Genomic DNA, 24223 nt, shown 5'->3' on the forward strand with positions numbered 1-24223 from the left:
GCAGAAAATATTCATAGAAACTGGTTTTGCTCACAAGAAGTATTCATCCCTCCACATAGGAAGAGAGAAAAGCACGTTGTCTTCTGTGGTGGTAGGTTGCTGTGAGAAATATAGGGGAAGCTGAACTCTGTCCCCTGCACTGTAATTTCCAGTGCTTCCATAATTGAAATAGTGTAAAATGTGTGAGTGTTCGGAGCGAGCGCAGCCAGAGCTTGTCCACGACCACCCCCTGCACCGGTGTCACGCCGCCTTTGGGCACAAGCCGACTCACTCCGCTCCTCCCCGCCCCGCCTCGTAATTAGCAGAAAGAAAATCGCTCCACATGAGCGTGAGGCAGGAGAAAGGCATCGCAGCTGATTTTCAGGGTGACGATCTTTGTGCAGCCTTGCAGACGCCCCGATTGATTATTGCAGCGTGGGCGAATGTTTAGCCTACCGTAGCTTTCTGGATGGCCAGGATGCTGAGAAAAATCCCTCGGGGCTATTTCTATGGGATTTATTGACTGTTTTGTTGTACTGCTGACTGATTCCTGCACAGACTGAGACACTGTTTTGTAGACTTTGTACCCCGAGATGAATTTATTCATTCACCCGTTATGTGACCTGTGTATTGGATCAGACACGTACAATGGACCCTGGTAGCAGCAGCTCGAGCCTTGACGAATTGAACGTCTATCTTCTGAGGTTCATGACAGCAGCTTTCTCGCTACCCACTCTGTTAAAAGGATTACCTAACCATTGCACAATCACTATGGAGACCAGATGGTCTTTTTGCCTGTTTCTTTAGACAAATTGGGTTCAGTGTTCCCTTATGAATAGACATAAACCCTTCAAAGCCCCCTTGTTGAATGTAGTTTCTGCTCCCAGATGAAGAATTCTGGATGTAAACTCATTGCTTGTTTGTGGTCTGCGCCTCCTGGACCGAGGAAGGCAGTTTTGCTGGGGGTTTGCAATTTGTTCAGCAGCTTCCTGAACTTAGGAAGTTTGTGTATTATCTTCTGTTTGTCTTGAATCAAAAGTCTTTTGTTCAATCCGTGTTGCATATGATGTTTTTAACACTGTTTACACAAATGCGTGCACTTAGCAGCACAGGCAAATCAAACCTGGAAGGCAAGGGTGTCCTGAATAGCAACCTTCCAGATTGTTAGAATAAGCAAGTTAAACAAATTTTTCTTTTTTTCTTTGAGGGTAAGATGAAATTTCTGTGGCTTATCTGTTTTATCAAATATCTTTTTGATAACAGCCATGAATTTGTGTTTATAGGTCTGTAGCATCTCTACCGTGATCCAAAAGGGTATATCTCTTCTAAGTAATTTATTTGCCTACCTTTTTCTAGGCTTGCTGTTGAGACCGTTTCTAGTTCTTTGAGACCGTTTTTACCTTTGTTTTTTGGTAAGGTTAGCAAAATACCTAGGTTACCAGTGAATTCCTTTAAATATCTTTAAGGTTCTTATGCGGTAAAATGAGTCAAAAAGACCCAAACTCCACGTGTTCAAATCAGGTAGTTATTCAATTGAAAATTGTGAACAGTAGCCACTGAATTTATGCAGCAAAGATTATTTTTTTGGTGGTAGTGTATTAAGAATGGTTTCTAGTTAAAATGTTTGTTCTAAAACTGAGCCTAAGATCTTGTACAGCTTCTTCTACTGAGTGTTTCAATCCCTAAACTGCTGGTGTATTCTGTGAGATTCAGCTTCTGTCCTTTTGTTTTGAGTTGCAGCCTTTGTGAGCCAAGTGAAGAGCCAATATGTTCAGGTGGTCAGGAAGAACTTGGGTCTTGTTACCGTCGGGTGTGCGCAGTGCTTGGTGCTGCCTTTTTCTTGTTTTACTGGCAGGTTAACTTAAAGACAGAACAAACCCAAAGAGGGAAGTTGCTGGGTGGTTGGTGGAGTGAATTGCATGGTGGCCTTTCACTGCAAGGGTCATAGCTGGAAGCCAGGCATGGGGAAGGATAAACAGATGCTGCAGGACATTGCTCTGATTGGTTCGGTCCATATTGTAATGGATCACCGCACAGTCCTGCCATTTGTAATTGGTCTTCCAAAAAGCAAACTGGAGGGGGCTCAGAGTTTGCCCTCACTTGTCAATGAGAGGGGAGAAGGACAGAATTAGAAAATTAAAAAAAAAAAAAAAAACCAAAACAAAACCAAAAAACCCTACCCAAACAGTGACAGTATTAATTCAATGTCAGTTGTTAAAGCATGTTTGTAAAAATGTATGTCTAAAGTCCAGGAATCCCCTTAACCAGACCTCTCTTCTCCATTTGTAACTTCTGTCAGATTTTTTTTTTTTATTCATTTTGCTTACAGCTGGAGTAAAGTGTAAGTTCTATTTGACTGAGAGCCCTTTTTTGTCTTTTTGGTGTTTTCTAGGAAGGCTGCGTGCAACTCCATCCTGGTTTTGGCAAGTGTAGTGGCTGGCCACGAAGACAATGCAGAGCGTGCTAACTGCTAACTGTGCCCGTGTTTAAGAGTGATCCTACAGGTATATGCTCTTTGTTCTATACTATGCTTTTCATCTAAAAGTGCTAAGGGCTAGAAGTAGAGATGTTAAAATATATACAAACTCTAGAAGATAAGATTCTGTTTTCACAATGGCTTATTTTGACAAAATTTTAATGAGGCTGCAGTGTATTCTCCTAAGAGTGATAGTCTGAGATCCAACATGCAAAGAAACACATTGCTGATGGAAAAAGCACTTTGATGTTGTTTCTGTAAATTACAAACAGTGGAGATTCACTCCAAGTAACAAAAAGAACAGATCGATCTGTTTTACTTTGGGGTACACTTTATGTAGGACCAAAATCTTCAGTCATCTCACTGGGAAAATTTGACTGCTCCAATGTGTGCTATTCCCTGTGAATTCAGTAAAAAGCTGAAGAGTGTTTTACTAAGAGTGAGCTATTGAACTGCGCCATGCTGAATGAACATAATGCAGTTTTGTGCTGTAATGGAAGATGAGGCTATTTGCTAACCAAGTTATTTTTTTGTTTGTTTTTTGGTGTGGGTTTATTTTTCCTTTCTCCTGGATTGACTCCATTTAAACACAAAGTTGGGGTTTGCTGAACAGTTTATTGAGGCAACACTTGGTTGCACAGAAACCAGTCAAGCTGAAACTGCAGTGGGCTTGTCTCCTGGCAGAAGGGATTTCTCTGAAAGTAAAGTTCACTTTACGTCTAACTTATGATTATCCTGCTGTCTCCCTTTCATTATGCCATTGTTCTTGGGAGCCAGAGATTTTGTCAGTTATAAGAAAAGGATGTTGCCAAGGGTGTGGGTGGAGAAAGGTGTTGACATGATTTCAATGGAGCTAGATTCCAGCTTTGTAAGAGGGATAAAGAACCATACAGAGAATAGGCTTTCCTAGTCTGCCCCTAAAATAAGTTCAGTTATGAATTTAATGTTGTAAGTGGCTATTTAATGGCTTTTTTTGAAACAATTGTTTCATATCATTTTTTAAAAAGGCACTTTCCTGTGTAGAGGGTAAAAATGGTCTGTTACTTTTCGCTCCGTCTTCTAGCCATTGTTTCTAATGAAACTCTTCTTAATTTAGTGGAAAATGGGGAATTCAGAAAGCCAATACAGTCTTCAGGCATCAAAAAATCATGCTGCTGCTACAGCTGGTGCCAAGCAGAAGCCTTGCTCTCTGAAAATTCGCAGCATTCATGCTAAAGATGAAAAGTCTTGCTCTGTGCATGGATGGGGACATACCAGTAGCGGCTCAAACTACAAATCGAGGTCCCTCGCCAGAAGCTGCCTTTCGCACTTCAAGAGTAGTCAGCCTTATTCATCTAGACTTGGTGACACTGTGGTGAAGGTCTCTAAAAGCAATGCCCATGCCAAACACAGGACAAATGCCTCAGGGAACTACTGCCAAGGAGATAACGCGGTGTTTTTGCCTGAGAACGGTTTCCACTATATTGGCCTTCAAGCTGGAAGTAATCATGCTGCATCTCGAGAATGCAATGGACACATTTTAAATTGCTATGGAAAGAATGAGAGTCTTGCATCAACCTCCCCATCAGAGGACAGGAGGAGTCCAAAAGTTCTCATTAAAACACTGGGGAAGCTGGATGGTTGCTTGAGGGTTGAGTTCCACAACAGCAGCAACAGCAAGGTACCGACCGAGGAGTCCAGTGGACCGGTCCAGTTGCTGAGGTATTCGCCTGCCTTGGAATCTAAGCCGAATAACCTACTTGACGTCAGGAGGAATTCCAGCACAGACTGTTCTTCCAACCATCGTCTGTCACCTACTGATTCAAAGCTTCGATCTAGTAAAGGAAGCTCCCTCAGCTCTGAGTCTTCATGGTATGACTCTCTCTGGGGAAATGCTGGCGATATCAATGAGTTGGATGGTCCGTATTTGACCAGGAGCACTCCAGATACAAGCATTCATGCCAGTTTCCCAGCAAGTGACAACAAGAAGTCCTTCAACCAAAGTTCATCTCTTTCCTCACTCCGAGATCTCTATAATGATACAAATTTGGAAAGCACCCCTCCACCTAGGATCAGGCTGTCTGATGAGTATATTGACACTCATGGTAGCCTAAGCAACCGTGTCTCATTTGCCTCAGACATTGATGTTCCCTCCAGGGTAGAGCAGGGAAGTCCTGCACATTACTCCTCCTACACACTCCCATGCAGAAAGTCCAAGCCCCTCAGTGAGGATGCATCCAAGAAGGACACATTAAAAAACCGAATGCGACGCATCAGTGACTGGACGGGAAGTCTCTCAAGGAAGAAAAGGAAGCTGCAGGTATGTACAAACCACAGCCTAAGTGCCTGAAAGTTAGTTTGTAGATTCCTCTCATATATGTAGTGATTGCATCATGTGTGTCTTTCTCGCAGGGTAATTACTTGCTAATCGCATTTGGTAATTTGTGGAATTCTGAGAAGTATTGCGTCCCTGGAGCTGTCTGAAATGTCAACAGCAAAAAAAGATATACGTTTGTGTGTATAAATTTTCCCTTCCTATTTTGTCACCTTCTTAGCTAACTCCAATCTCCCACCTGATCTCTCAGTGAATTAGCTTTTTGAAATCATTGCATAACTTAGAAAGTGACTTGGAGTTTTTAAGCCTTGTCTTTATTTCAATTATGAAAATATAACCTAGATATCATATATATGCTATGAATCAGCATACATTATCTAAAGAGTGTGTAAGGAGCAGTAGAAGAACGATGTTATAAATATCTTTGCAGATATTCCCTATTATTGGCTTCATCACTCACTTTGGTTTCCACTGTTGGTCCATCTCTAGCAAGGCGAGCAACTGTAGAGTATCAACCAGAGCTGCTGGTTCTGCCTCCACCTGCTATGAAGGCATTACAAGGAGCGCCCTCCTCCTTCCTGCGTGTCAGCTTAGTTCACCAGATGGGAGAGCTTGAGTTGCCATCTGGCTTGCCGGGAGATGGTGCGAAGAAGGAGATGGGAGGAGGGCAAGAGGGAGGGAAAGGATGTTTCTTTAGAAGAATTTAAGGCTAGTCCATTAATAGGAATGTAGGATGCCTGTGGTCAGGAATGAAATTCTCGTCTCTAGCTCTAGGCCCCAGAATTGGCTCTTTAAATGCCAGACTGTGCCTGGACTTCTGCGCGTGAGCTCTCAAGCTGAGATGGAAGGCAGAGACTGGTTTTGGTTTGGATTTTTTTTAATGTTTCCTAGTGTTTCTCATACAGGAATAGTCACTGTGCTTCTCTAAATGAAGGATCTGCTCCCTTTCAGCAACACTGGAGTGCTGGCCACTTCAGAAGTGAGCCAAGAGTGAAGGGAACCCCATAACACACACTTTCTGTGGCACGTAGAGCAAACGCTGTCTCCTGTGTTGGAAATTCAGGCAGGTATAGTGCTTAACAGGCATCTGTCATTGCAGTGTAAAACTCTGATGGACTCTTAGGCTCAGAAATGAGGTCAGTGTAAGGTCTGCCAGCATAAATCCTAGGTAAGGACTACAGAACTGGAAAAATGAAAACTGTTTATTTGGATCACTTCTTTTGTGAGTTGGTGCTCACGTATTTTATCAGATGCTGTCTTTTCACCTTCTTACTCAGCTGTGAAAGAGAAGGCAGAAAAAACACAGTCAGTGAAGAGCCTCAGCGCCTTGTGCCAGGATTCTTCACTGGTTTCAACATCCATAGCTGTTCTGGATTTTACAGCCAGGCTTTACACACAATCTCTGCATCCCAGACCTTTGCCATGTATTACTTAGTTATGACATTTTCAGAATGGTATTTGTGGTGCACGATTCATAGCTGTTTTGAATTCGCTGTGCAGTGAACTGACTTCAGACACAGCAAGGAAATTTGGCTGGCAAGATTGCATCAAGCTTGAATCTGATTCTGGTAGAAGGAAATCAGCCCTAGCTCCAAAAATCCTGATTCCTTAGAAAAAGGCATAGGAAATAGTTAGTCATTGATTTTTATCAGACAAGTATCCAGGGACAGGAAGGATAAGAGAGGTAGTGAATACTTTATGATTTTGCCTTCCTCATGAGGCTTGGTCAGCTCCTTTCCGCCTTGCACGCTTTAAGTAACCTGCTGTCTGTTCTGGGGGTTGCTGTGTTGTAGTTTGGTAACGATTATACTCTCACCAGGCCTTTGGCTTAAAAATGCAGAAGTATCGTGCACGGTTATGATCTGTCAGATGGTGAGTCCCTGTTTGTAGGACTGTTCATCACGGCGATTGTAGCCTCTGTGCTTTACTCTGAACAACGTGTCCCTTCCTCAGTACATTACTAATAACTGATTGTGAGTCACTTGGGCTGAACGTAGGTGAAAGCTGGAATATTTCCCCAGCACTGGCTGGCTGGATAGGTCCCTCTGTCTGCCCCCGTGGAAGCAAGTCAGCCAAGCCGTCCTGCTTCACGGGGACGCAGGACCGGGAGGCACAGTCTTGGAATATTGAGGCCAGTCCCTTGGCACTAGAAAGGCAGTGGAGTTTAATCCCCTTCGTGAACAAATTGCAGCTTAAAATCAGGTGGGCTTTTCCCCAGCTTGAAGGCTGTTTCCAAACCCTCTTACTCTGATGCTTGCTACTTTGCATAGTAAATGTAGTCCTGGCCCGCTTGTTCTGATGCCAGTATTGTCCACTACATTAGTTATGCTTCCCTATTATTTAATCTGTTACGATTTATTTAAGGGGAGAAACAGCACGCATTTCTGGGGCTATGCAGACTTTCTTTGGTCTCCTGTCTTGAGATAGGAAGTCTGTTTCCTTTTCATTCTGGCACCATTCCTCTGCACCTGTTTTAAATCATCCATAAACAGATTTGGATATAGGATATTCCAGAGGAGCCCTCGGCTGTGCCCTGTCCAGTGACTTGGATGTTTCCTTATGTCTGACTTGATCTGATACTTGATCTGAAATATCCTGGAATTGAGTTTGCCTTTCTACTAATGGTCTCACGTCAAGACTTGCAGTCATTCTGTGTCATGACCCAGCTTTCATTGCACGGGGGTGTCCTAATGCGTTCTCTCGATGCATCACTGGTACTCTACAGCATGGCATGTCCTCATTTAGTTTAATCCTTGCTGAAATGGCATTGGGGAGATGCTGTATCACAATACACTATGCGTGAGCAGGAAGGTATGTGTGATGCATGTGAGATCTGTGGACAGAATTTAGGCAGACTTGTTGCACAGTCAGCCACTGCTAGAGGTGGTGGTGTAAACTCAGTGTGCAACTGTATAACATGGAAAAAATGAGCAAACGCTGTGTAAAATGAAAATCCAACCACCAGAAACAGCTGCTGCAGATAGGTTCTTCAATGAAGTAAATAGCCTCTTTATGGGAATAATTTCTGAAATTTCCTGACATTAGAAGCCAGAGCCCTGGAGTGTGGTGTAAAGAGAATTTAAAAGAAAAGTGCATTGAGACGTCTTTATTTGGCTTGAAAACTGGCATTAGATTTTACTTTCAGCTTGAGTCCTAATGAATTTAGCAGGCTGCATTTTTTCCTGTGCTGTTTACAGCTAATTATTACATGCGTCACTTTGTCTAATTGGTATCTTAGTTAGCCACTTTATCTTTTGCATTATCTATAACTATTCCAGGGTATATCTCAGACATTGAGAGATCTGCTTGAATGCAGCTGAGCAGAAACTGTGGTAGTTTTCTATCATTGCTGATGCAACAGAGAGAAAACGAGCAGAAAGTCGCCTGGCAGGGAAACCATCACCACTAGCAATTTGTGTCAGACCTTTTCAGCGGTGACCAGATACTGCTACAGTGACAGCCTTGCTGAGGACCAGCAGAGACTGCGTGACTCTGCCAATTCTGTTCTTTAAAAAAAAAAAAAGAAAATACAAGTGATGTTGTCATAGTGAAGTGTATATATTCATTTTGGATCCCGTGTCCGTTTACTCTACTCTGGTACTTCCTCATTTCTACTCTTTCTGTGTGCGTGGAGAAAACATAGGATGTGGTTAGTGGCTGTTCATGGGCAGGTTGGATCCCACCCTTTTCTTTAGTGCTTGTTGTTCCAGTGGAGGTCCTTCACAGCAGACTCCTTCTTATGTATGTGTCTTGTGTTGTTTTTCTTACTAGTGCTTTGGGACTGAAAGAAATACATATTCTTAATAAAGTGTATGTTAATGTTTTCTAGCGGACACTGGCAGTTCCTGGAGAATAGTCAAACAATTAAAATACAGGATTTTGGCACACACATACAGTGGCAGTAATTAAAAAGAGGGTGGAGAAAGCTTCCAGTTTCCCACCGAACTACAGATGGCCGGCACGGTTGTACAATCCATGTGGTATGGTTGCTTTGTGGGCATAAACACGACATGCGTGATTGTTCTCCACCTCCTCCCTCCCCGGTTTCCCTCCCATTACAATATAAAAAGCAAAACTGTTGATGTTTAGGGAGTTACTTTCGGAGAACGCCGATTAACACTCTGCAGTAAGATTTGAGGAAGGTGCTCCATTACCAGGAGAATGGGATCCTTGTTGCCAGACACAGTGATCTGAAAAGCCAGACTCGAACTTCAACGTACGTGGGTTTCAGTTCAAGTTGGCTTTTGCGAGGCCACGACCGGCAGTGTCCTGCTGCTTGAGAAGTGGCTTGTCTGGCGACGCCTGGGAGGGCGTGCGATCCCACTGTTGCTCTTGGCTGCGCTCTGGAGGTCCCGACGCTATCAAAACACAGCACAGCTTTTCCGCTGCAGTTTTGAAGAGCATCAAGTAGGACGCAAAGGAACAAAAAAGTAGTTGCTTTCAAAGCTGCTGGTGAGAGCAGCTCACAGGAGACCAAGGTTTATTTACTTTATTCGTGTACAGAAGTCTGTGAGCAAATAAATGCTTTCAGAGAGGCAGTCTAAACTTGAAAGTATAATAGCTTTATTATATCTGAGGGTAATAGCTTCGCTTCTTGAATTGTTTATAGTAATCTCTTCCTTTCAACTTCCCTCACACTTTTACTGCAAATGGCAGCAGGTTTTTGTGTTGTATGTTCTTAAATCTTGGTTGCTTTTAAATAGCATCAGCAACGCTTGAGTTGGGAAGACAATAAATGGCTTCTTATGATGGATGGTGTGGTTCTCAACAGTGAAGTTAATACAAGGAGCTCTGTCTTGGGTACTATGAAAAATCCCTGTCCATCACTGGAGCCTGGGAGAGCTGGGAACAGTCAGCACATTACTGGGAAAAGCTTAAGAAAGAAAAGGCTCAATCTGCCAACAAGGTCCCATGTCAGCAAGCGGTGGCAAGAAATGGGCCTACGTTAGCATCCATATCACAAGGCGAAGTTGAAGTCATACTGTCAGGCCTGAGTATTTCAAATAAGATTGGCCAGCCCTCTCAATACAAGGGATGAAGTTGCACAATGCAATTAGGAGAAAGGCCCGTTGGTGCTTGATGAGATAGTCAAGCTCCCGGGAGGTTTCCAGCAAGTCAGAAAATACAGACCTCTGCAGTCTGGAGACTGGATTCATGCCAGTCAGCAAGCGCATCTTTCTTTTTTTAAATCACATCTTCTGCTAGATTAAATTTTTGTCAATTGGTCAATACTAACAAGCTTAAAATATTCTCAACTTTTGACCTTTCTTGTGTTGGTTAAGCACAGTTTATATGACAAATAGAAAGTGGAGGTAAAATCAGCCTAGCTGTGCTGATGCGAAATGTAGCTGCCTTGCACAAATGGAGTGCCACTGAAGTATTGAAAACCCTGTAATAATAAAGAAACTTGTTGTGACATGGTTCCCACTTGTACTCAAACAAGTAAGCGGTTGTGCCTGGGTTTCAGCCAGAGGATATGGTTGTCTTCTAAAGTCCATGAGGTTTCAGCCAGTAGAAGCCCCAGTAGTTAGTAGTGAATGTGGAGAGTACTCTCAGATGTTTGAGTTACCAAAGCTCACAGACATAGTGGTTAGGGTTTAATGGGGTTCTACTGAGAAAACTGTGAGTGGTGGCACTGATGGTGTCAGTGGCTGCCGAGGCAAAGCCTGTGATGTAATGGTGCAAAGAGGTGGCCCTTGATGAAGGAACTGGCCTTGGCTAAATATGAGACAAATTTAAATACCATATGGGGTGTGTCTTTTCATCGTAGCTATGGTGACTGATCGCTGGCAATTTCCTTTTTTGTGCAGGAGCCAAAGTGTAAAGATGGGAGCGAATACTTTGACAGCAGAATGGACAACTTCACCACGGACACGCTGGCACCATCGCAGCTCTCCGCTTTGCTGTGGTCACCTGGCTCCAGCCACGTCCTGTCCCAGAGAAGTGAGTCCACCAACGCTGTCAGCAGCGATGCCCTGAGACAGAACATTTATGAAAACTTCATGCGGGAGCTGGAGATGAGCAGGACGAACCTGGAGAACACTGAGACCTCGTCGGAAACGGAGGACTCCAGTGGCGAGTCCCTCAGCTCCTTGGAGCAGCTGGATTTGTTGTATGAGAAAGAGCAAGGAGTGGTGCGCAAGGCAGGGTGGCTGTTCTTCAAACCTCTGGTGACCCTGCAGAAGGAGAAGAAGCTGGAGCTGGTCACACGGCGAAAGTGGAAGCAGTACTGGGTCACGCTCAAAGGTAAACCCCACCGTGTTGCTCCTTCAGCTTGTCGGCAGCAGTTGTTTCCATTGTGTCTCAGCAACTTCTCAGGCGTGCTGGTTTCTCTTAGCAGGTTCAGGGGGTCAGAAACTCATGCCTAACTTTACACAGTCTACCCACATGCTTAAAGTGGAGCATGTGCCCAAGCAGGCCACTAAATTGAGGTGGTGCTCGTGTTTGGTATTGCATATGCGGCCTTGCGTTTTGTACCATAGCAGGAATTTCGTCTGACTTCCCAGTTTCTGTACTCGTACAGAATGGGGGGTTTAGAAAATGCTTTTGGATGTTTGGAGGTCAAAGACCAAATTGAACCAAAACTGAGAAAAATACAGAAGTTACACCTCTGTATCAGGGGAATTCAAAATTTAAGGATCAGGAGAAGTCCCTAGCGCCTGATTCCCTGTCACAGGCATGCAGTTCCCTGGGCTCTGCTATGAGGTTTACTTAAAGTTGGGGTAAGTTAATGGAAAAATGTTCAGTTCGTTTCCAGTGCTTCAGATGGCAATATAACCAAGAGGTGAACTCCCCGTGCTAGAGCATTTACACAAAAAAGCGTGTGATTCAGGGCAGAGGAGGCCGAAGCAGCAGCAGCAGCAGGGGAAACCCTGCAGTGCCCGAGTCTTAGCTGCCATGGCCCACTCCCAGGGCTCACCAGCCTCCCTCCTTTCCCTGGGTGGTCTTTCACCTTGCTCACTCCCTGCAATACCAACCCCTTCTGGCTTTCAGCGTGCCCACCTTTCCATCTCCCCCAGCTGCTCCTGCTATGAAACAGCCCCGTGGGAAGGCAAGGCACTTAAAAGGGGCTGCTGCTCGTGGGGCGCGGTGTGATTGCCGTGCTCAGCGCTGCGCTCGTGGTGCACGTTGATGGCTCGGAGTAATCGAGCAGGTGGGTGTGCCGCAAGAAGGGTACGGGTGTCAGGAAGTGGGAGAAAGAAAATAACATCTATTATGGGGAGGAAGAGGAATTAATGGGTTAGTTCATAGGCTTTTTTTTTTTTTTTAATTGCATCCAAAGGATTTGCCTTTCAGTAAATATAATGCTAAGTTCATGAGTAAGGAAATGATCAAACTTAATAATTTCCTAGTATATCTGGGACTAGAGGAGAGAAAATAACAACTTTCCCACAGGTTGCCATTTTCAAAATTCTTCATGGGTGTAGACCTGAAGAAAAATGAACAGCAAACAGCTAGTGCTGGGAATGTTGTCCTTGATAGTGCTGATTTAAAAGAAGCAAACTTGCAAGAACGTAGCAATTCTGCCTAATAATTCAGAGACCTGTTATCAAGGGATGGAAATGTAGGCAGTCTTAACAGTTTAAATCACTTACCCTGATCGTCAGATAGCATGATTCATGCTTACAAAGCGGTGTATACAAAGGGAAAAACAATATCTGAATGCCACCCTCTTATTGTATGTGTTTGCATTACAGAGTATGAATATGAGTTTGATCTGCCTCTTCTAAAATTCAAGTAGTTTCTAAACAATCCTATCAAAACTCTGAACTGAAGTACATTATATACTAGTAGTTCGTGTATTTCTGGGATAATGAAGCTCTGGGAAGGAATTTAGGTGCTTCGTGTTCAGTTCTTTGCTATAAAATTGGCTTATTGTTGACCTTGAACAAGTCACGTCCCTTTTTGCTGAATTTCCTCAGCTATAAAAAAGGAATAATAAAATTCTTTGCAAAAAGCTTTATTAACTTCTGACATTGTAAGAAGTATTAGATACAATGCTTTTTACTTCGGATGGGTGATATGGCTGCATTCATGGTGCAGAATTTCTTCCGCTTTGTTAGCTGTTTTAAACATACATTCCTCTTTTCCTTGATCTCATACCTTTATTGTGCTGTGGAGACTTCTGATGCCAAAATAAACTTGCCTGTCTGGATATCAAGGCGTAGTTCTGTTTTCATAATATGCTATATCAAGATCAAGGCGCTTGCTTTGGTTGTCCTTATACAGGGTTTTGAATAAATCTGTATTTAATTTGTTCTTGAATTTTCAATAGCCAAGATATTTTAAAATATGACTTAAAATAGCCACATATGCAAATGGAGAACAGCATGTTTCTTTGCACTCTGTTGAGATGTGTTTAATTATAAATATGCAGAAGGCTTATAACCATCTGGTTACCTGCCAGACTTCAAAGTATACATGTCCTGAGGCCTCTGCTCTACTTTCAGGGCCACCAAGACCTGAGCTTGAATAGTAACCCTTTAACAAGAGGAAGTCTCTTTTCCATCTGTCCTGTCTAATTAGTTTATTTTAATGAGGGAAATTGCTTTCCCATTGTCATCCCCCTTCAGTTCAAGTTTCGATTAAAATACTTGGATGATAACCAGTCCCAGTGGGTCTGTCAGAGTTTAGGAAACTAGCTGCTTCCAGGGATCACTTGGCTTGACCCAAAGATAGACCTGGGGTGCCATACACCTAAACACACATGCATGCCCTTCAAAATTTTTTGTTTATGTACATATAAACTGTCAGGATAAAAGGCAATGTATCTTTAGTTACCTTTTTGATAACACATAGGGGAAATATGGGAGTTTAAAATAAAACTTAATTTGCACTTTCCTAAAATGCGGAAGTGGAAGTGGTTGTACAGTCCTGCTGCTGCTGCTGAATAAAGAGAGGACTTGGTTTTGTTGATTTAGTTTGCCCTGTTACATTGAAATGATGACAGAAGTGCCATGCCTGATATGCAGAGTGTAAAAAACCGTATCCTCCTTTTCCAGCTGCAGAGATGTCCAAGTGTTTCTTTGTCATAAAGAAGATCGAGTGAGGGTCGCTAGGGGGAACGGATAGGACCAACTCTGTAGGATTTGCTCTTAGCCTAAATTTTCTGCCAAAGACTCTGTACATAATAGGAAAAGGTGCACTTAAGTAGTATACAGGCATTTCTACTTATTGGATTCCTTCCTTTGAAAAGTTTTCAGTCATCAGATGATTTGGTCAGTAACCTCTGATATATATTTCCCTTTTTCTTCTAACTGTTGTACATTCACTGGCATTGGAGAATGTGATGAAATCCATCTGATGGATCTCACTTTAGATCTGGGCTGTATGAGGACCAGTGTATTCCACCACTTTTCACAGCAAATCTGCCCCATCAACTCTAGTAGGCCCTTCCTTCCCCTTTACCAGACAAAGGAATCCAAAAAACCTTGATCTTGGTTCTGATTTCAGATTTGACCTTTGAGGAAGCTCCCCTCAAATTTACATGACTTTGGATGATGTGTCTGGGATTTTTAATACAGCATTAAGTGTAAATGTTAGAGAAGTACTAAAATAAGGTTGAACTCTGGTTTTACCTAACTAATTTAAAAGCATCCACAAAGGAAACATTGCTATTTTGCAGGTTTTGCAACATGCCCTTGATATGTACTTCCTAGGCATATTTGTGTGTGGATATGTACACACAGTGTGTCACACAGAGAAACACTAACAGCCGCAAAATCAGCAAGTCAGCCCAAAATCTCAGTTTTGGTGCTGCCCTGTGTTGTGGTGCCTCTTTGATTTGAAGGAAAAACCAACAACAACAACAAACGGTCTATAGAGATAACAATGCTGTAGCCCTAGCAAACTTAATCCTTATATTGGCCGAGTTTCAAGCCCTCTACTGAATATGTATAGGGGTTACAGCAGTAATATATTCATGGATTACTAGGCCCTAAGGGACCACTCTGATCATTTAGTCTGAGTTGCTATGTAATGTGGCCATAGGTCTTCTCTAAATTAATTCCTGAATGAATTTGAGCATATCTTTTGGCTTGCCTTGCTGCAGAATTTACCACCAGCCTCAGATTTTTCTAACTGCTTAGGTTATTCTCAGTTTTCAAAATGTATTTATAGTGTCTGGTCTTAGTTCTTCCAGGTTAAACATCCAGCCATAGTATAGTATTAATTTATCTTCCAAATTAAAAAAAAAAAAAAAAAAAAAAACCAAAACAAAACCAAAAAAACCCACACCAAAATCACTATTATTAAACTGCCATTTCTCAGGGGTGAAAGTGAGGTTTATTTACTTAGTTTCTCTTGATGCATAACTAGCCTAAGATATTCTTGACAAAGACAGTATAGTTTTTAACTAGATTATTTTAGTAATGCAGTTCAGTCTGTGACCCCTTGGACAGGCAAATCGGTGCATTTCAGAGGACAGTGGATTGTAACGTGGGTCAGGAATGGCAGGGATGGCGGGGACAGGCCCTTCTTAAGCCAGCTTCACTGCCAAAGGCAACATGGCAATGTAGTTGTACTGCTGGGGACTGGGATCAAGTTCAGTCTGCTGTCCTCCAGAAGTAATTCCTCTTGTTTACTCAGGATTGTCATCATCAAGGATGAAGTTTGTTTTCTGGATGCAGGTCTTGCACTTTACATGTTATACTATCTAGGAGACTGAACATGCTCAAACTCAACCCCTTTAAACCATTTTAAATTATTCAGATTGTGTTCATTGTCTAAGTCCACGATTTGCAGGTAGATTCAAGGAAATCCAGTTTAACTTTGAGAATTTTATTCACTAAGCATGTTGTTTGAAGACAGAAGTTTCTGCAAATCTTTTCAATGAATACAAAGATTTCTTAGGTGGCTGTTATGAGAGAGTTGGTTAAATTTGAAGGGGCATCTTTCACTAGATTAGGTTGCTCAAACCCCATCCAGCCTGACCTTGAACACTTCCATATTGAGGTACCTTGTTGGTTTTTTTTTTTTTCAGTCTATGGGTGTTTGTTGTGTCCTTGTTAGATGCCTGTTCTAACTTTTCATTGGCAAATTCTCATTAACTTTGCCTCAAATGTGAGATCCAGAACTTACTTTCTCCTTTTTTGTCCCTCTGAACTGCAAAGGTTGTACTCTGCTGTTTTATGAGACCTATGGAAGGAACTCGATGGAGCAGAACAGTTTGCCTCGATACGCCCTCTTTGTGGAAGACAGTATAGTGCAGTCTGTTCCAGAACATCCTAAGAAAGAAAATGTGTTCTGTCTCAGCAATTCTTTTGGAGATGTCTACCTGTTTCAGGTAACAGTATGCATATATAACTTTGTGGTTGTTTCCATTTTAGGATGCGTTTGTGAGTATGCACATGCACGTATGTTTGTATATACATGTACATACACACAGATCATGCTTGTGCCTTTGACTTAAAAATAATAGTATAGTTACACTATTACACTATGCTATTATAATATTGATTTAAGTTTGTGGTATGATTTCAGGTATATGATATTACATCAGTTGGCTCAGTTAATTATGGTTCAGAAATAAAAAGAGCAGATCACAAATCTGCAAGACACTTTTGGTACCTAGTGGCTACAAGCTTCTAGAAAATCAGCTTTATTATCATTTTTTTTTTCACATCTATTAGCATTTCACCCTTACAAAATGATGGGCTCAGCCCTGAATCTGGTGGCCTCAAACAGAGTTTGCTTGAACGAGACATTCAAAAAAGAAGGCTAAAAATAATCTAAAGATCTTGGCTGCTCAACTGCACCACTAGAAATGCTAATAAAGAACAGTATTATGTGGAATTGCCTGCATAAAAACATGTTGATTCATAGGCAAAATTGAAAATATCTCCAGAGACACTTTGTGCAGATGTATTCTGCACAAGTGAGACAACAAATCTTATGAGGAGAGGCTGAGGGAACTGGGGTTGTATAGCCTGGAGAAAAAGAGGCTCAGGGGAGACCTTATCGCTCTCTAAAATTACCCGAAAGGAGGTTGGAGTGAGGTGGGAGTTGGTCCCTTCTCCCAAGCAACAAGCGACAGGACAAGAGGAAACGGCCTCAAGTTGCACCAGGGGAGGTTTAGGTTGGATATTAGGAAAAATTTCTTCACTGAAAGGGTTGTCAAGCACTGGAACAGGCTGCCCAGAGAAGTGGTTGAGTCCCCGTCCCTGGAAGTATTTAAAAGACATATAGATGTGCTTAGGGATAGTGGTGGGCTTGGCAGTGCTAGGTTAATGGTTGGACTTGATGATCTGAAAGGTCTTTTCCAACCTAAATGAGTCTGTGATTCTATTCTATGATTCTCTTTACCTCGCTGTCCTCTCTCCACTAACTTGGCGTATTTTAAGCAAGCAAACACCTCTCCTCAGACCTTACATGTAAAATCATCTCTGTTGCTGTGTTACCTGCAGAAGAGGAGGTTTATCTTTGAAACCTGTTAGTTTTTACCTTAACTAATTGGAGCGATGAAGGATGCAAGTCACATCTTTTCCACAGCTCATGGGGCTCTGTTGTGCTCGCGGAGCCTTCAGACCTTGCAGAGCTAAGAAGCAGAAGCTGAAGGTTGGAGGCAAGTGATGAGAGAGTGCAGGAAAAGCTCACAGTTCCTTTATTTGCACAGTTTTAAAGATAAAACATTATTTCACTGGTTTTAAGATAAAGTGCCTAATATCTCAGTGAACCCGTCAAGCACTTAATGTCCTAGAGCTGCTGATTTTTAAAGTTTTTTTTTCCTTTTGTCTGCTCATAATATTGCACCGTTGATTTGTTTCACAGGCGACAAGTCAGACGGATCTGGAAAACTGGGTTACTGCCATACATTCAGCCTGTGCTTCCCTCTTTGCAAAGAAGCTTGGGAAAGAGGACACCGTTAGGCTGCTGAAAAATCAAACCAAGAGTCTCTTCCAGAAGATTGACATGGATAGCAAGATGAAAAAGATGGCAGAGTTGCAGCTCTCAATTGTTAGTGATCCAAAAAACAGGAAGGCCATAGAGAATCAGGTACTGGAAACTATTTTTACAGGAGCATATTTATCATTGTTTCTTGCTTTGGGCTCTAACTGTCAGTGCTTTCTAGGCCTGAGAGTAATTGTCTTGGGGATAGCTGGCACGGTAGTCGTAATTATTGCCAGCTTTCTACAGCAATCCAGAGCAGCGCAGGAGGTAGGCTCCGCAAAGCTGTTTTATGAGCACAAAGCTATTTCTTTTCTCTTCTGGAAAAATGTAATTAATTTTCACTGGTTTATGATATACTTAGCTGTTAATATCTAGCTGTTACATAGCCTACCACAGAATATACAGTACGTTCTGTGAATAATTTAATTTATTAGTGAATTGCAGTAGAGATTTAAGAATAGGTACTTAGCAATACTGTTCTGCACCTTAAGACAGGATGTGAAGAGTACGTTATCCAAATAAAATTGGAGGATGGACTAAGGCAGACAAAACCATGTGCTTCAGTTGAAATTTAGCCATGACTAGAAGGCCAGGATCTACTAGGATTCTTAAAAAGCCCCGTAGGAGTCTAAATGAGAACAAGAAGTAAAGACCAGAGGTTTTTCCATTCTAGGTGGAAAAGCACTGCCATGAGTACCACTGGCAGCCACTGGAGCATTATACCAGTATCAATTCAAGGAAAAGGGGGACACTTAGTCACTAACAGCACTTCTTGTAACACACTCTGGTTGCATGCTGGGAATTTTTCATCTCAGTATAAGCCCAGGGCCATCACTGCTTAGCTTGGGAGAGCTGACATATTACAGGCAAGATCTTTGCCCATGGCTGGAGCAGACAAGATGTTTGCATCCAAACTTGTGCTTAGGCTAATTTTGTTTCATTGCAGCAAGAAATGAGCTGAGTTGCCTCCCCCTGCAAATCTGAGTATGGCTTCTGAATGCCTGATGTGTTATTCTGATCACATTTTCAAACAGTGGTAGGAATGCCTGCATCTTGGCTAAAGCAGCAGCTTAGTGCTGAGGAAGATTCACCACTAAGATTTGTTTTCAAAACAAAAACCAGAACAACCCCCCCAAAATTTAGTGTTCATGTGTGTATGTACCTTGGGATTTTAGCCAAGCCATCCCTAAGACAAAAGGTCAGGACAGATTGATGAGCAGCCAGAACTGTTCCTCAGTGAAAATGGTCACCTTATTGTCTGTATGGTGGTGCATAGACATCAAGCCTTACCCTGCTCTCACTTCCAGCACATGAACCAGGAATCACTCCAGTGATACCTTGTGGAAGGACATCTTGAGATGTTGATGTCTTGCCCATGTCCCCAGTTTTGCAGGCAGCAACTGGCAAAAGATGCTTTAATTAGACATGCTTAGTGTTTGGGCAAAGGCTTCACTACCCAGGGCCTCTCACATACTAAACTTGTCCAGTAGTTTAGCCTAATAGGTCTATGGACTGAGGTTGCTGTATCTTTTATTTTATTAGGCCATTAAAAGAAGACGTGATAATTTCAATTCGTTGACTGGTGTTTGAGAACCTATCCCTACCTGCCTTTCCGGTCAGAGTAGCTATTGCTTTGTCATTACTTTAGGCTGCACATTATGGCCTCTTGAGTAGCAACCGACGTTTATTTCCTTTGATCCAATACAGCATAATTATGTTTCTTTGGTTAGTGGAACACTTTTAGTTTCATGAATTTGATGCTTATAATATTTAAAATTCTTACTATACTGGTTTGAACTTGATGAAGGGCAGACTGACTGGTACTGACTTCACTGTCAAGCTCCTGTAGCACACTTCAGTCTGAAGCTGCATGAGCAAAGTATGCAGGTTTGGGTAGGGGTTTGTGGTGCAGATGTTCATAAGCCCTTTGAGTGCTCAGATGTTCTTAATTTATTTCCAGGTCACTTTATTTCATGCTTCAGAGCCTAGTGAGGTGAATGGAGGAGGAAAAACATTCAGCATCCTTTTATTGCAGTAGGTTTTGAGACCTAGAGGAATATACAGATTTCTAGACATGTCTAGTGCTTGTAACATGTCATGCACTGAGGAAAAATCCTGGTGTATATTAACTTAATTTACCCCTCCCCCCATTAGATACTGATGCTAGTAGTTTATCTAGAGTCAGCTGAGGAGTATTAATGATGCTCTCTTAATATCTGCTAATTAGATGTTCTGTCCTTGAACAACTGCTATTGTTTTCCAGCTCAGTCCCTGGAAGAAGTTGGCTGTGTTCTGCTAGAACTGAAATCCATCACTAGGGATGCAGAAGATTTATTCCTGTTAATCTTCTGTCTGTGAATGTCTGAAAACATTGAATGAGAGCAAACCAGTGAGACAGTGTGAGATGGATCATGTGCAAACATCCACTAGTTAGTCAAACAATAAATTTATAATGAGCCTTTTCTCCAGTCTTGCTCCCTTTGATCTCTATAAAATCTCTCCTTACAACTGCTGAAGGTTTGTTGGCAAAGTCACTTCAGAGAAAAGTCAATAGATAACTGGGTTTCTAATCTTTTGATTTCATGTGTTAGAGATGGCCTTTTTCAAAGGAAAAAAAATCTTGATGTAATTAGTAACCAAGAATTCTTCATATACTTAGTAAGCTAACGATTTTGAAAAACATTATTCCTGATGGAGAAGTTTGCATGTATGTAGCTCAGTTGTTTAGTAACTGTGGTTGTTTAGTTGTCTTTTGCCCACTTTGAGTAACAAGAGGAATATAAATTCTGGGTTTGGTTTTGTGTAAATTTGGTGGTGTTTTCAATCATGTGGCAGTTATGATTCCTCCATGCTGAAGTATATGGTATTGCCAGTACTGTAGTTTATAAGCATGCCCTACATCCTGTGCTGGAAAACTTCACTGGTGATGTATTTTGGGAAGTCAGCGGAAATAGCGTGATTGACTTCAGAGGGACCACGGCGTTTTTTTATGTAGAAGGATGAGGCACAGTCTTAGTTTCTTTCCACTGGGGAATAATCTTGGAAACTGTGATTTCTGTCTTTTCTCCTTTTCCTTCCTCTTCCTCAGAAAAGCAACCACCCAACCTCAACTTTCTATTTTCTTTCACATCTGTATTGATTTAAAACCAATACTTCTCTGCTGAAGACTTAGTAATTCACAGGGCTTTACAAGCAAGGAAAACCTTTCCTTGTTTCACAGTTACCATCACCTGAAAGACAGTTGCAGTAGGGAAACCTGGACTTCTAAAATTGCTATAGGGATTTTAATGTGCATACATGTTTCTTTTTGGTGTCCAGCAAATGGACTGGAGAAGCTCATCTGATACTATCTGTTAAATTTGGTGGATTTGCAGGCTAGCAATTGATAAAGCTCATGCTAAACAGAAGTGTAAACAAAAAAATGAGAAGGAAAATGTTGGTTTTCTAGAGAAATGATTGTTTTAGAGACTTGACACTATTGAACTGGTTCAGAAATGTCTTCAGCCTTGTGGCCTAGATCAGGGATTCTTACTATCTGGGTTTACTGGTCCAATAATAATACTACACTTAGTAACTGTTTAAGAGAAAATGGCAGCTCTTCACATAGCTATTGATATCGTTGGGCAGTTTAGAAGAGATCAGTGAAGCAACCAGTTCCAGTAGGGCACTGGTGGCACGGCTGGAAATCCCAGCTCTGCACATACTACCTACAGCCACGTGTGTTTATATTACTATATGTAATAAATATGTTGTGGGTGGTGGTATTCCCCCAGGGTGTAACTTCTCCCCTAAACCAAAGAGAATTAAGATGAAAGGTAGCAAGTTTGAAAATCCCCTGGCACCAAGATGAATTTCAAAGCCTGTGGAGTCACAGTCTTTAAAAAAATGTTAGTTTTCCTAGCTGTTTAACCTGCTAGAGAAATCACAGTGTTTGCTGTGAATCTGAAGCCCTGTCTAACTGCTACTGAAGTTAGTGGAAGGAATTATTAGCATTTATTCAGAGCCCTTTCAACAAAATATTGCACATTAAGTCAAAAGCGAGGCTGTTTGTGCCTGTAGAACTTGTTTTAATGGGATGGAAAATCTACCTCACATTGAGAGCACCGCAGCTCTGGGTGTGCTTCTTTATGTACTTGGTACATAAATCTATTGTGTTGTCTCCTTTTAGAACAATAATATGAATAATAGTTTCTTGAAAGCATCTTGGGCTTTTCTCTTCAAATTTTAATATATTGGTATAATCATGTTTTCCAAGCTATTCAGAGGTTTCTGATGTGATTCATATTTTCTGTGCACATGATACTTAACTTACTTATCAGATGGGTTATAAACACAGATATTTACTTGGAGGCACTGAAATGATGAGGCATTAATGAGAAGAACAGGCACATGCTTGGAGGTGATTTTTATGGAAGTTTTCATGTGTGTCCTCCAAATAAAAGTAGTTTATCTGTTGCCATAAAAATCAAAATAAGGGGATCAGTAAGGTCCTGTTTACTCTGGGTAGTCATTAAATCCATTAGTATTTCTTCCCTTCCCTGCGGTGGTCTTTGGCTTTTTACACAGAGCGTAACTTCATTACTTTTTTTGTTTAAAATGTACCTGATACTTTCTCTTTTCTCTCACATTTATAGGAAGGTGACTGGAGTAGTTTGGGGGATTTTATTCTTCAGGCTCCCCAAAGCCCAAATTTCATGTCTTCATTTTCTTTAAAACATCTGGTGAAATAGTGTCTGACATTCTGATGAAAACTCCAGTAACAACATTCAAAGAGAATCTTTTCAGGGAACTTTGCTAGCACTTGCCAGTTCTGCTGCATACAAATTCAATGTGAATCACAATATACAGTTACTTTTCTTTCTTCCGTATCCTCCTAAACTAGAAAACAATATCTAAACTTGTTATAACAGATCTTCAGTTTGGGTGGTCTTTGAACTGGCTAGAGCAGAGCTCCACTTTCTGAGAGATTCAGTACTATTTCTTTTTGGGTGTCACACTTCAGTGTAGGATGGTCCCTGTCTACATCATTAGCAAAATCCTTCTCTTTTGGTAGTAGCCAGTCACTATGGAATGAAGTAAGAAGGCAGCCAGGAAAGTTAAGGAAGGTCATCTCCATTCTCCTCACCACTGTAATTACTGTTTTGCAGATGGGTGATTTTCTGTCTTTGTTTCACAAAGATTTAGTATAAAATAATGAATAACGAATAAACTGTTACTGAATGTGGAGTTGCATAGCATTATCTCATATGACGAAGCTGGTGGGGGAGCCTGTGCAGGAAGGGCTGGTCTTCTGGTTTTTGAGGAGGGGCAGCTAGATAATGAGGTTCAGTGGCTTTCTTAATTACATCTCTAGCTATAGACACACATATGGTACTGCCAATTTCAATCAGGTTATTAACAAGAATGTAAATTAGGTACATGTGGGTGTACTTTTGTGCTGTCAGGGGTATTGGGAATAAGATTTCCTCTATCTGTTTTGGTTAGAAATTATGAAAATTCTGCCCTTCCAGAACAAGCAGAAAGATGGCATTTATTGTAAAACAAGCTGTTATTGTCTTGTTTTTTCAGGAAATTTTCTTAACCGTTTTTTAAGTCACTAGGCAGAATGAAGAATAAAGGGTATTGCTAATTGCACATCATTGTTGTTGTACTCTATCATGTTCCCTTTTTTATTTCTTTGAGCTAAAAGTTATGACAGTATCTCTGTAGTGTCCTTTAAAGTAATGGAATTTCTGGGAGAGGGTTGTTTTTTCTTCTTTGAGTTCTCTTTAGGAAGTAATGACAATAAAAATCTTTTCCCTGTCCCCAGAAACCGAGTGACTCATTTATCCAGATGGGTACAATATGAATTGTGTCTGAGAACCAGGGACTGGAATGCAAAGAGTTTGGTGTTGTTTGTAATGTGGTTGAAAAACTGTTCATATAAAACAGCAGCAAAAGTTTCTTTTAAATCCATAGAGTTCCTGACATCAGCTTTCAGAGACACTTTCCATCTGGGAAGATGATGTTGTGTAGGGGAAAAGTTTCGAATTTTTTACTGCTACAGATAGTGAATTGTGTCAGGGAGGAGCTCATGTTTCTATATGGTATAAGAACCGTTACTAAATCCAATCAGTTTTAGAGGCTTATGCACCGAGAGAAGGCCCTCCTCCCTGTGCAGCTTTTCTTTTGTGCTACCTTAAATAAGTGCCAAGTGGAAAACTGGTATGTTGTTACCAGTTGAGCAGTCTAGGAAGTTTCTTCCGTCCTTCCTCTAGGTCCTTGAAGTATTGCTACTTTGAGTTGATACGGTGTCATTTCCGGCACTGCTTTCCAGCATTCACATAGCGGTTTCATGGTTCACACTGAGCTCTTCTTACTCTGTACAGAACAGGTACTTGAAAATGAGACAGTCCTTCCCCAGCCCCCCAAAAGATACTGCTTGCACTGGTCTATAAGAAGGGCGAGGAGCCAGGGACCATCCCTGAGCAAAACTACCGGCACTGCTTTCGCTGGGACGGTCAGGGCCCTCCCTTTACAGTCCGCAAACCCTAGGCATGTTCTAGTGGAGGTGGAGGTGCCACTAG

The 24223-nt window shown here is 41.7% G+C and overlaps 1 protein-coding gene across 3 annotated transcripts in view; it reads left to right on the forward strand.

Annotated features, from left to right (window-relative positions):
• The window catches only part of TIAM2 (TIAM Rac1 associated GEF 2), a 175703-nt gene that overhangs the window by 82123 nt on the left and 69357 nt on the right, over window positions 1–24223 (forward strand). For all 3 annotated transcript variants that reach the window (XM_082306988.1, XM_082306987.1, XM_082306989.1), the window contains 5 exons: window positions 2372–2483; window positions 3552–4754; window positions 10580–11015; window positions 15881–16053; window positions 17538–17762. In XM_082306988.1, coding sequence (XP_082163114.1) covers window positions 3558–4754; window positions 10580–11015; window positions 15881–16053; window positions 17538–17762 — 2031 coding nt within the window. In that variant the 5' untranslated portion in view covers window positions 2372–2483; window positions 3552–3557. The remainder of the gene's footprint in view (window positions 1–2371; window positions 2484–3551; window positions 4755–10579; window positions 11016–15880; window positions 16054–17537; window positions 17763–24223) is intronic.

The sequence above is a fragment of the Platalea leucorodia genome, assembly GCF_965183815.1.
Source record: "Platalea leucorodia genome assembly, chromosome: 3".
In the NCBI taxonomy this organism is placed as follows: domain Eukaryota; kingdom Metazoa; phylum Chordata; class Aves; order Pelecaniformes; family Threskiornithidae; genus Platalea; species Platalea leucorodia.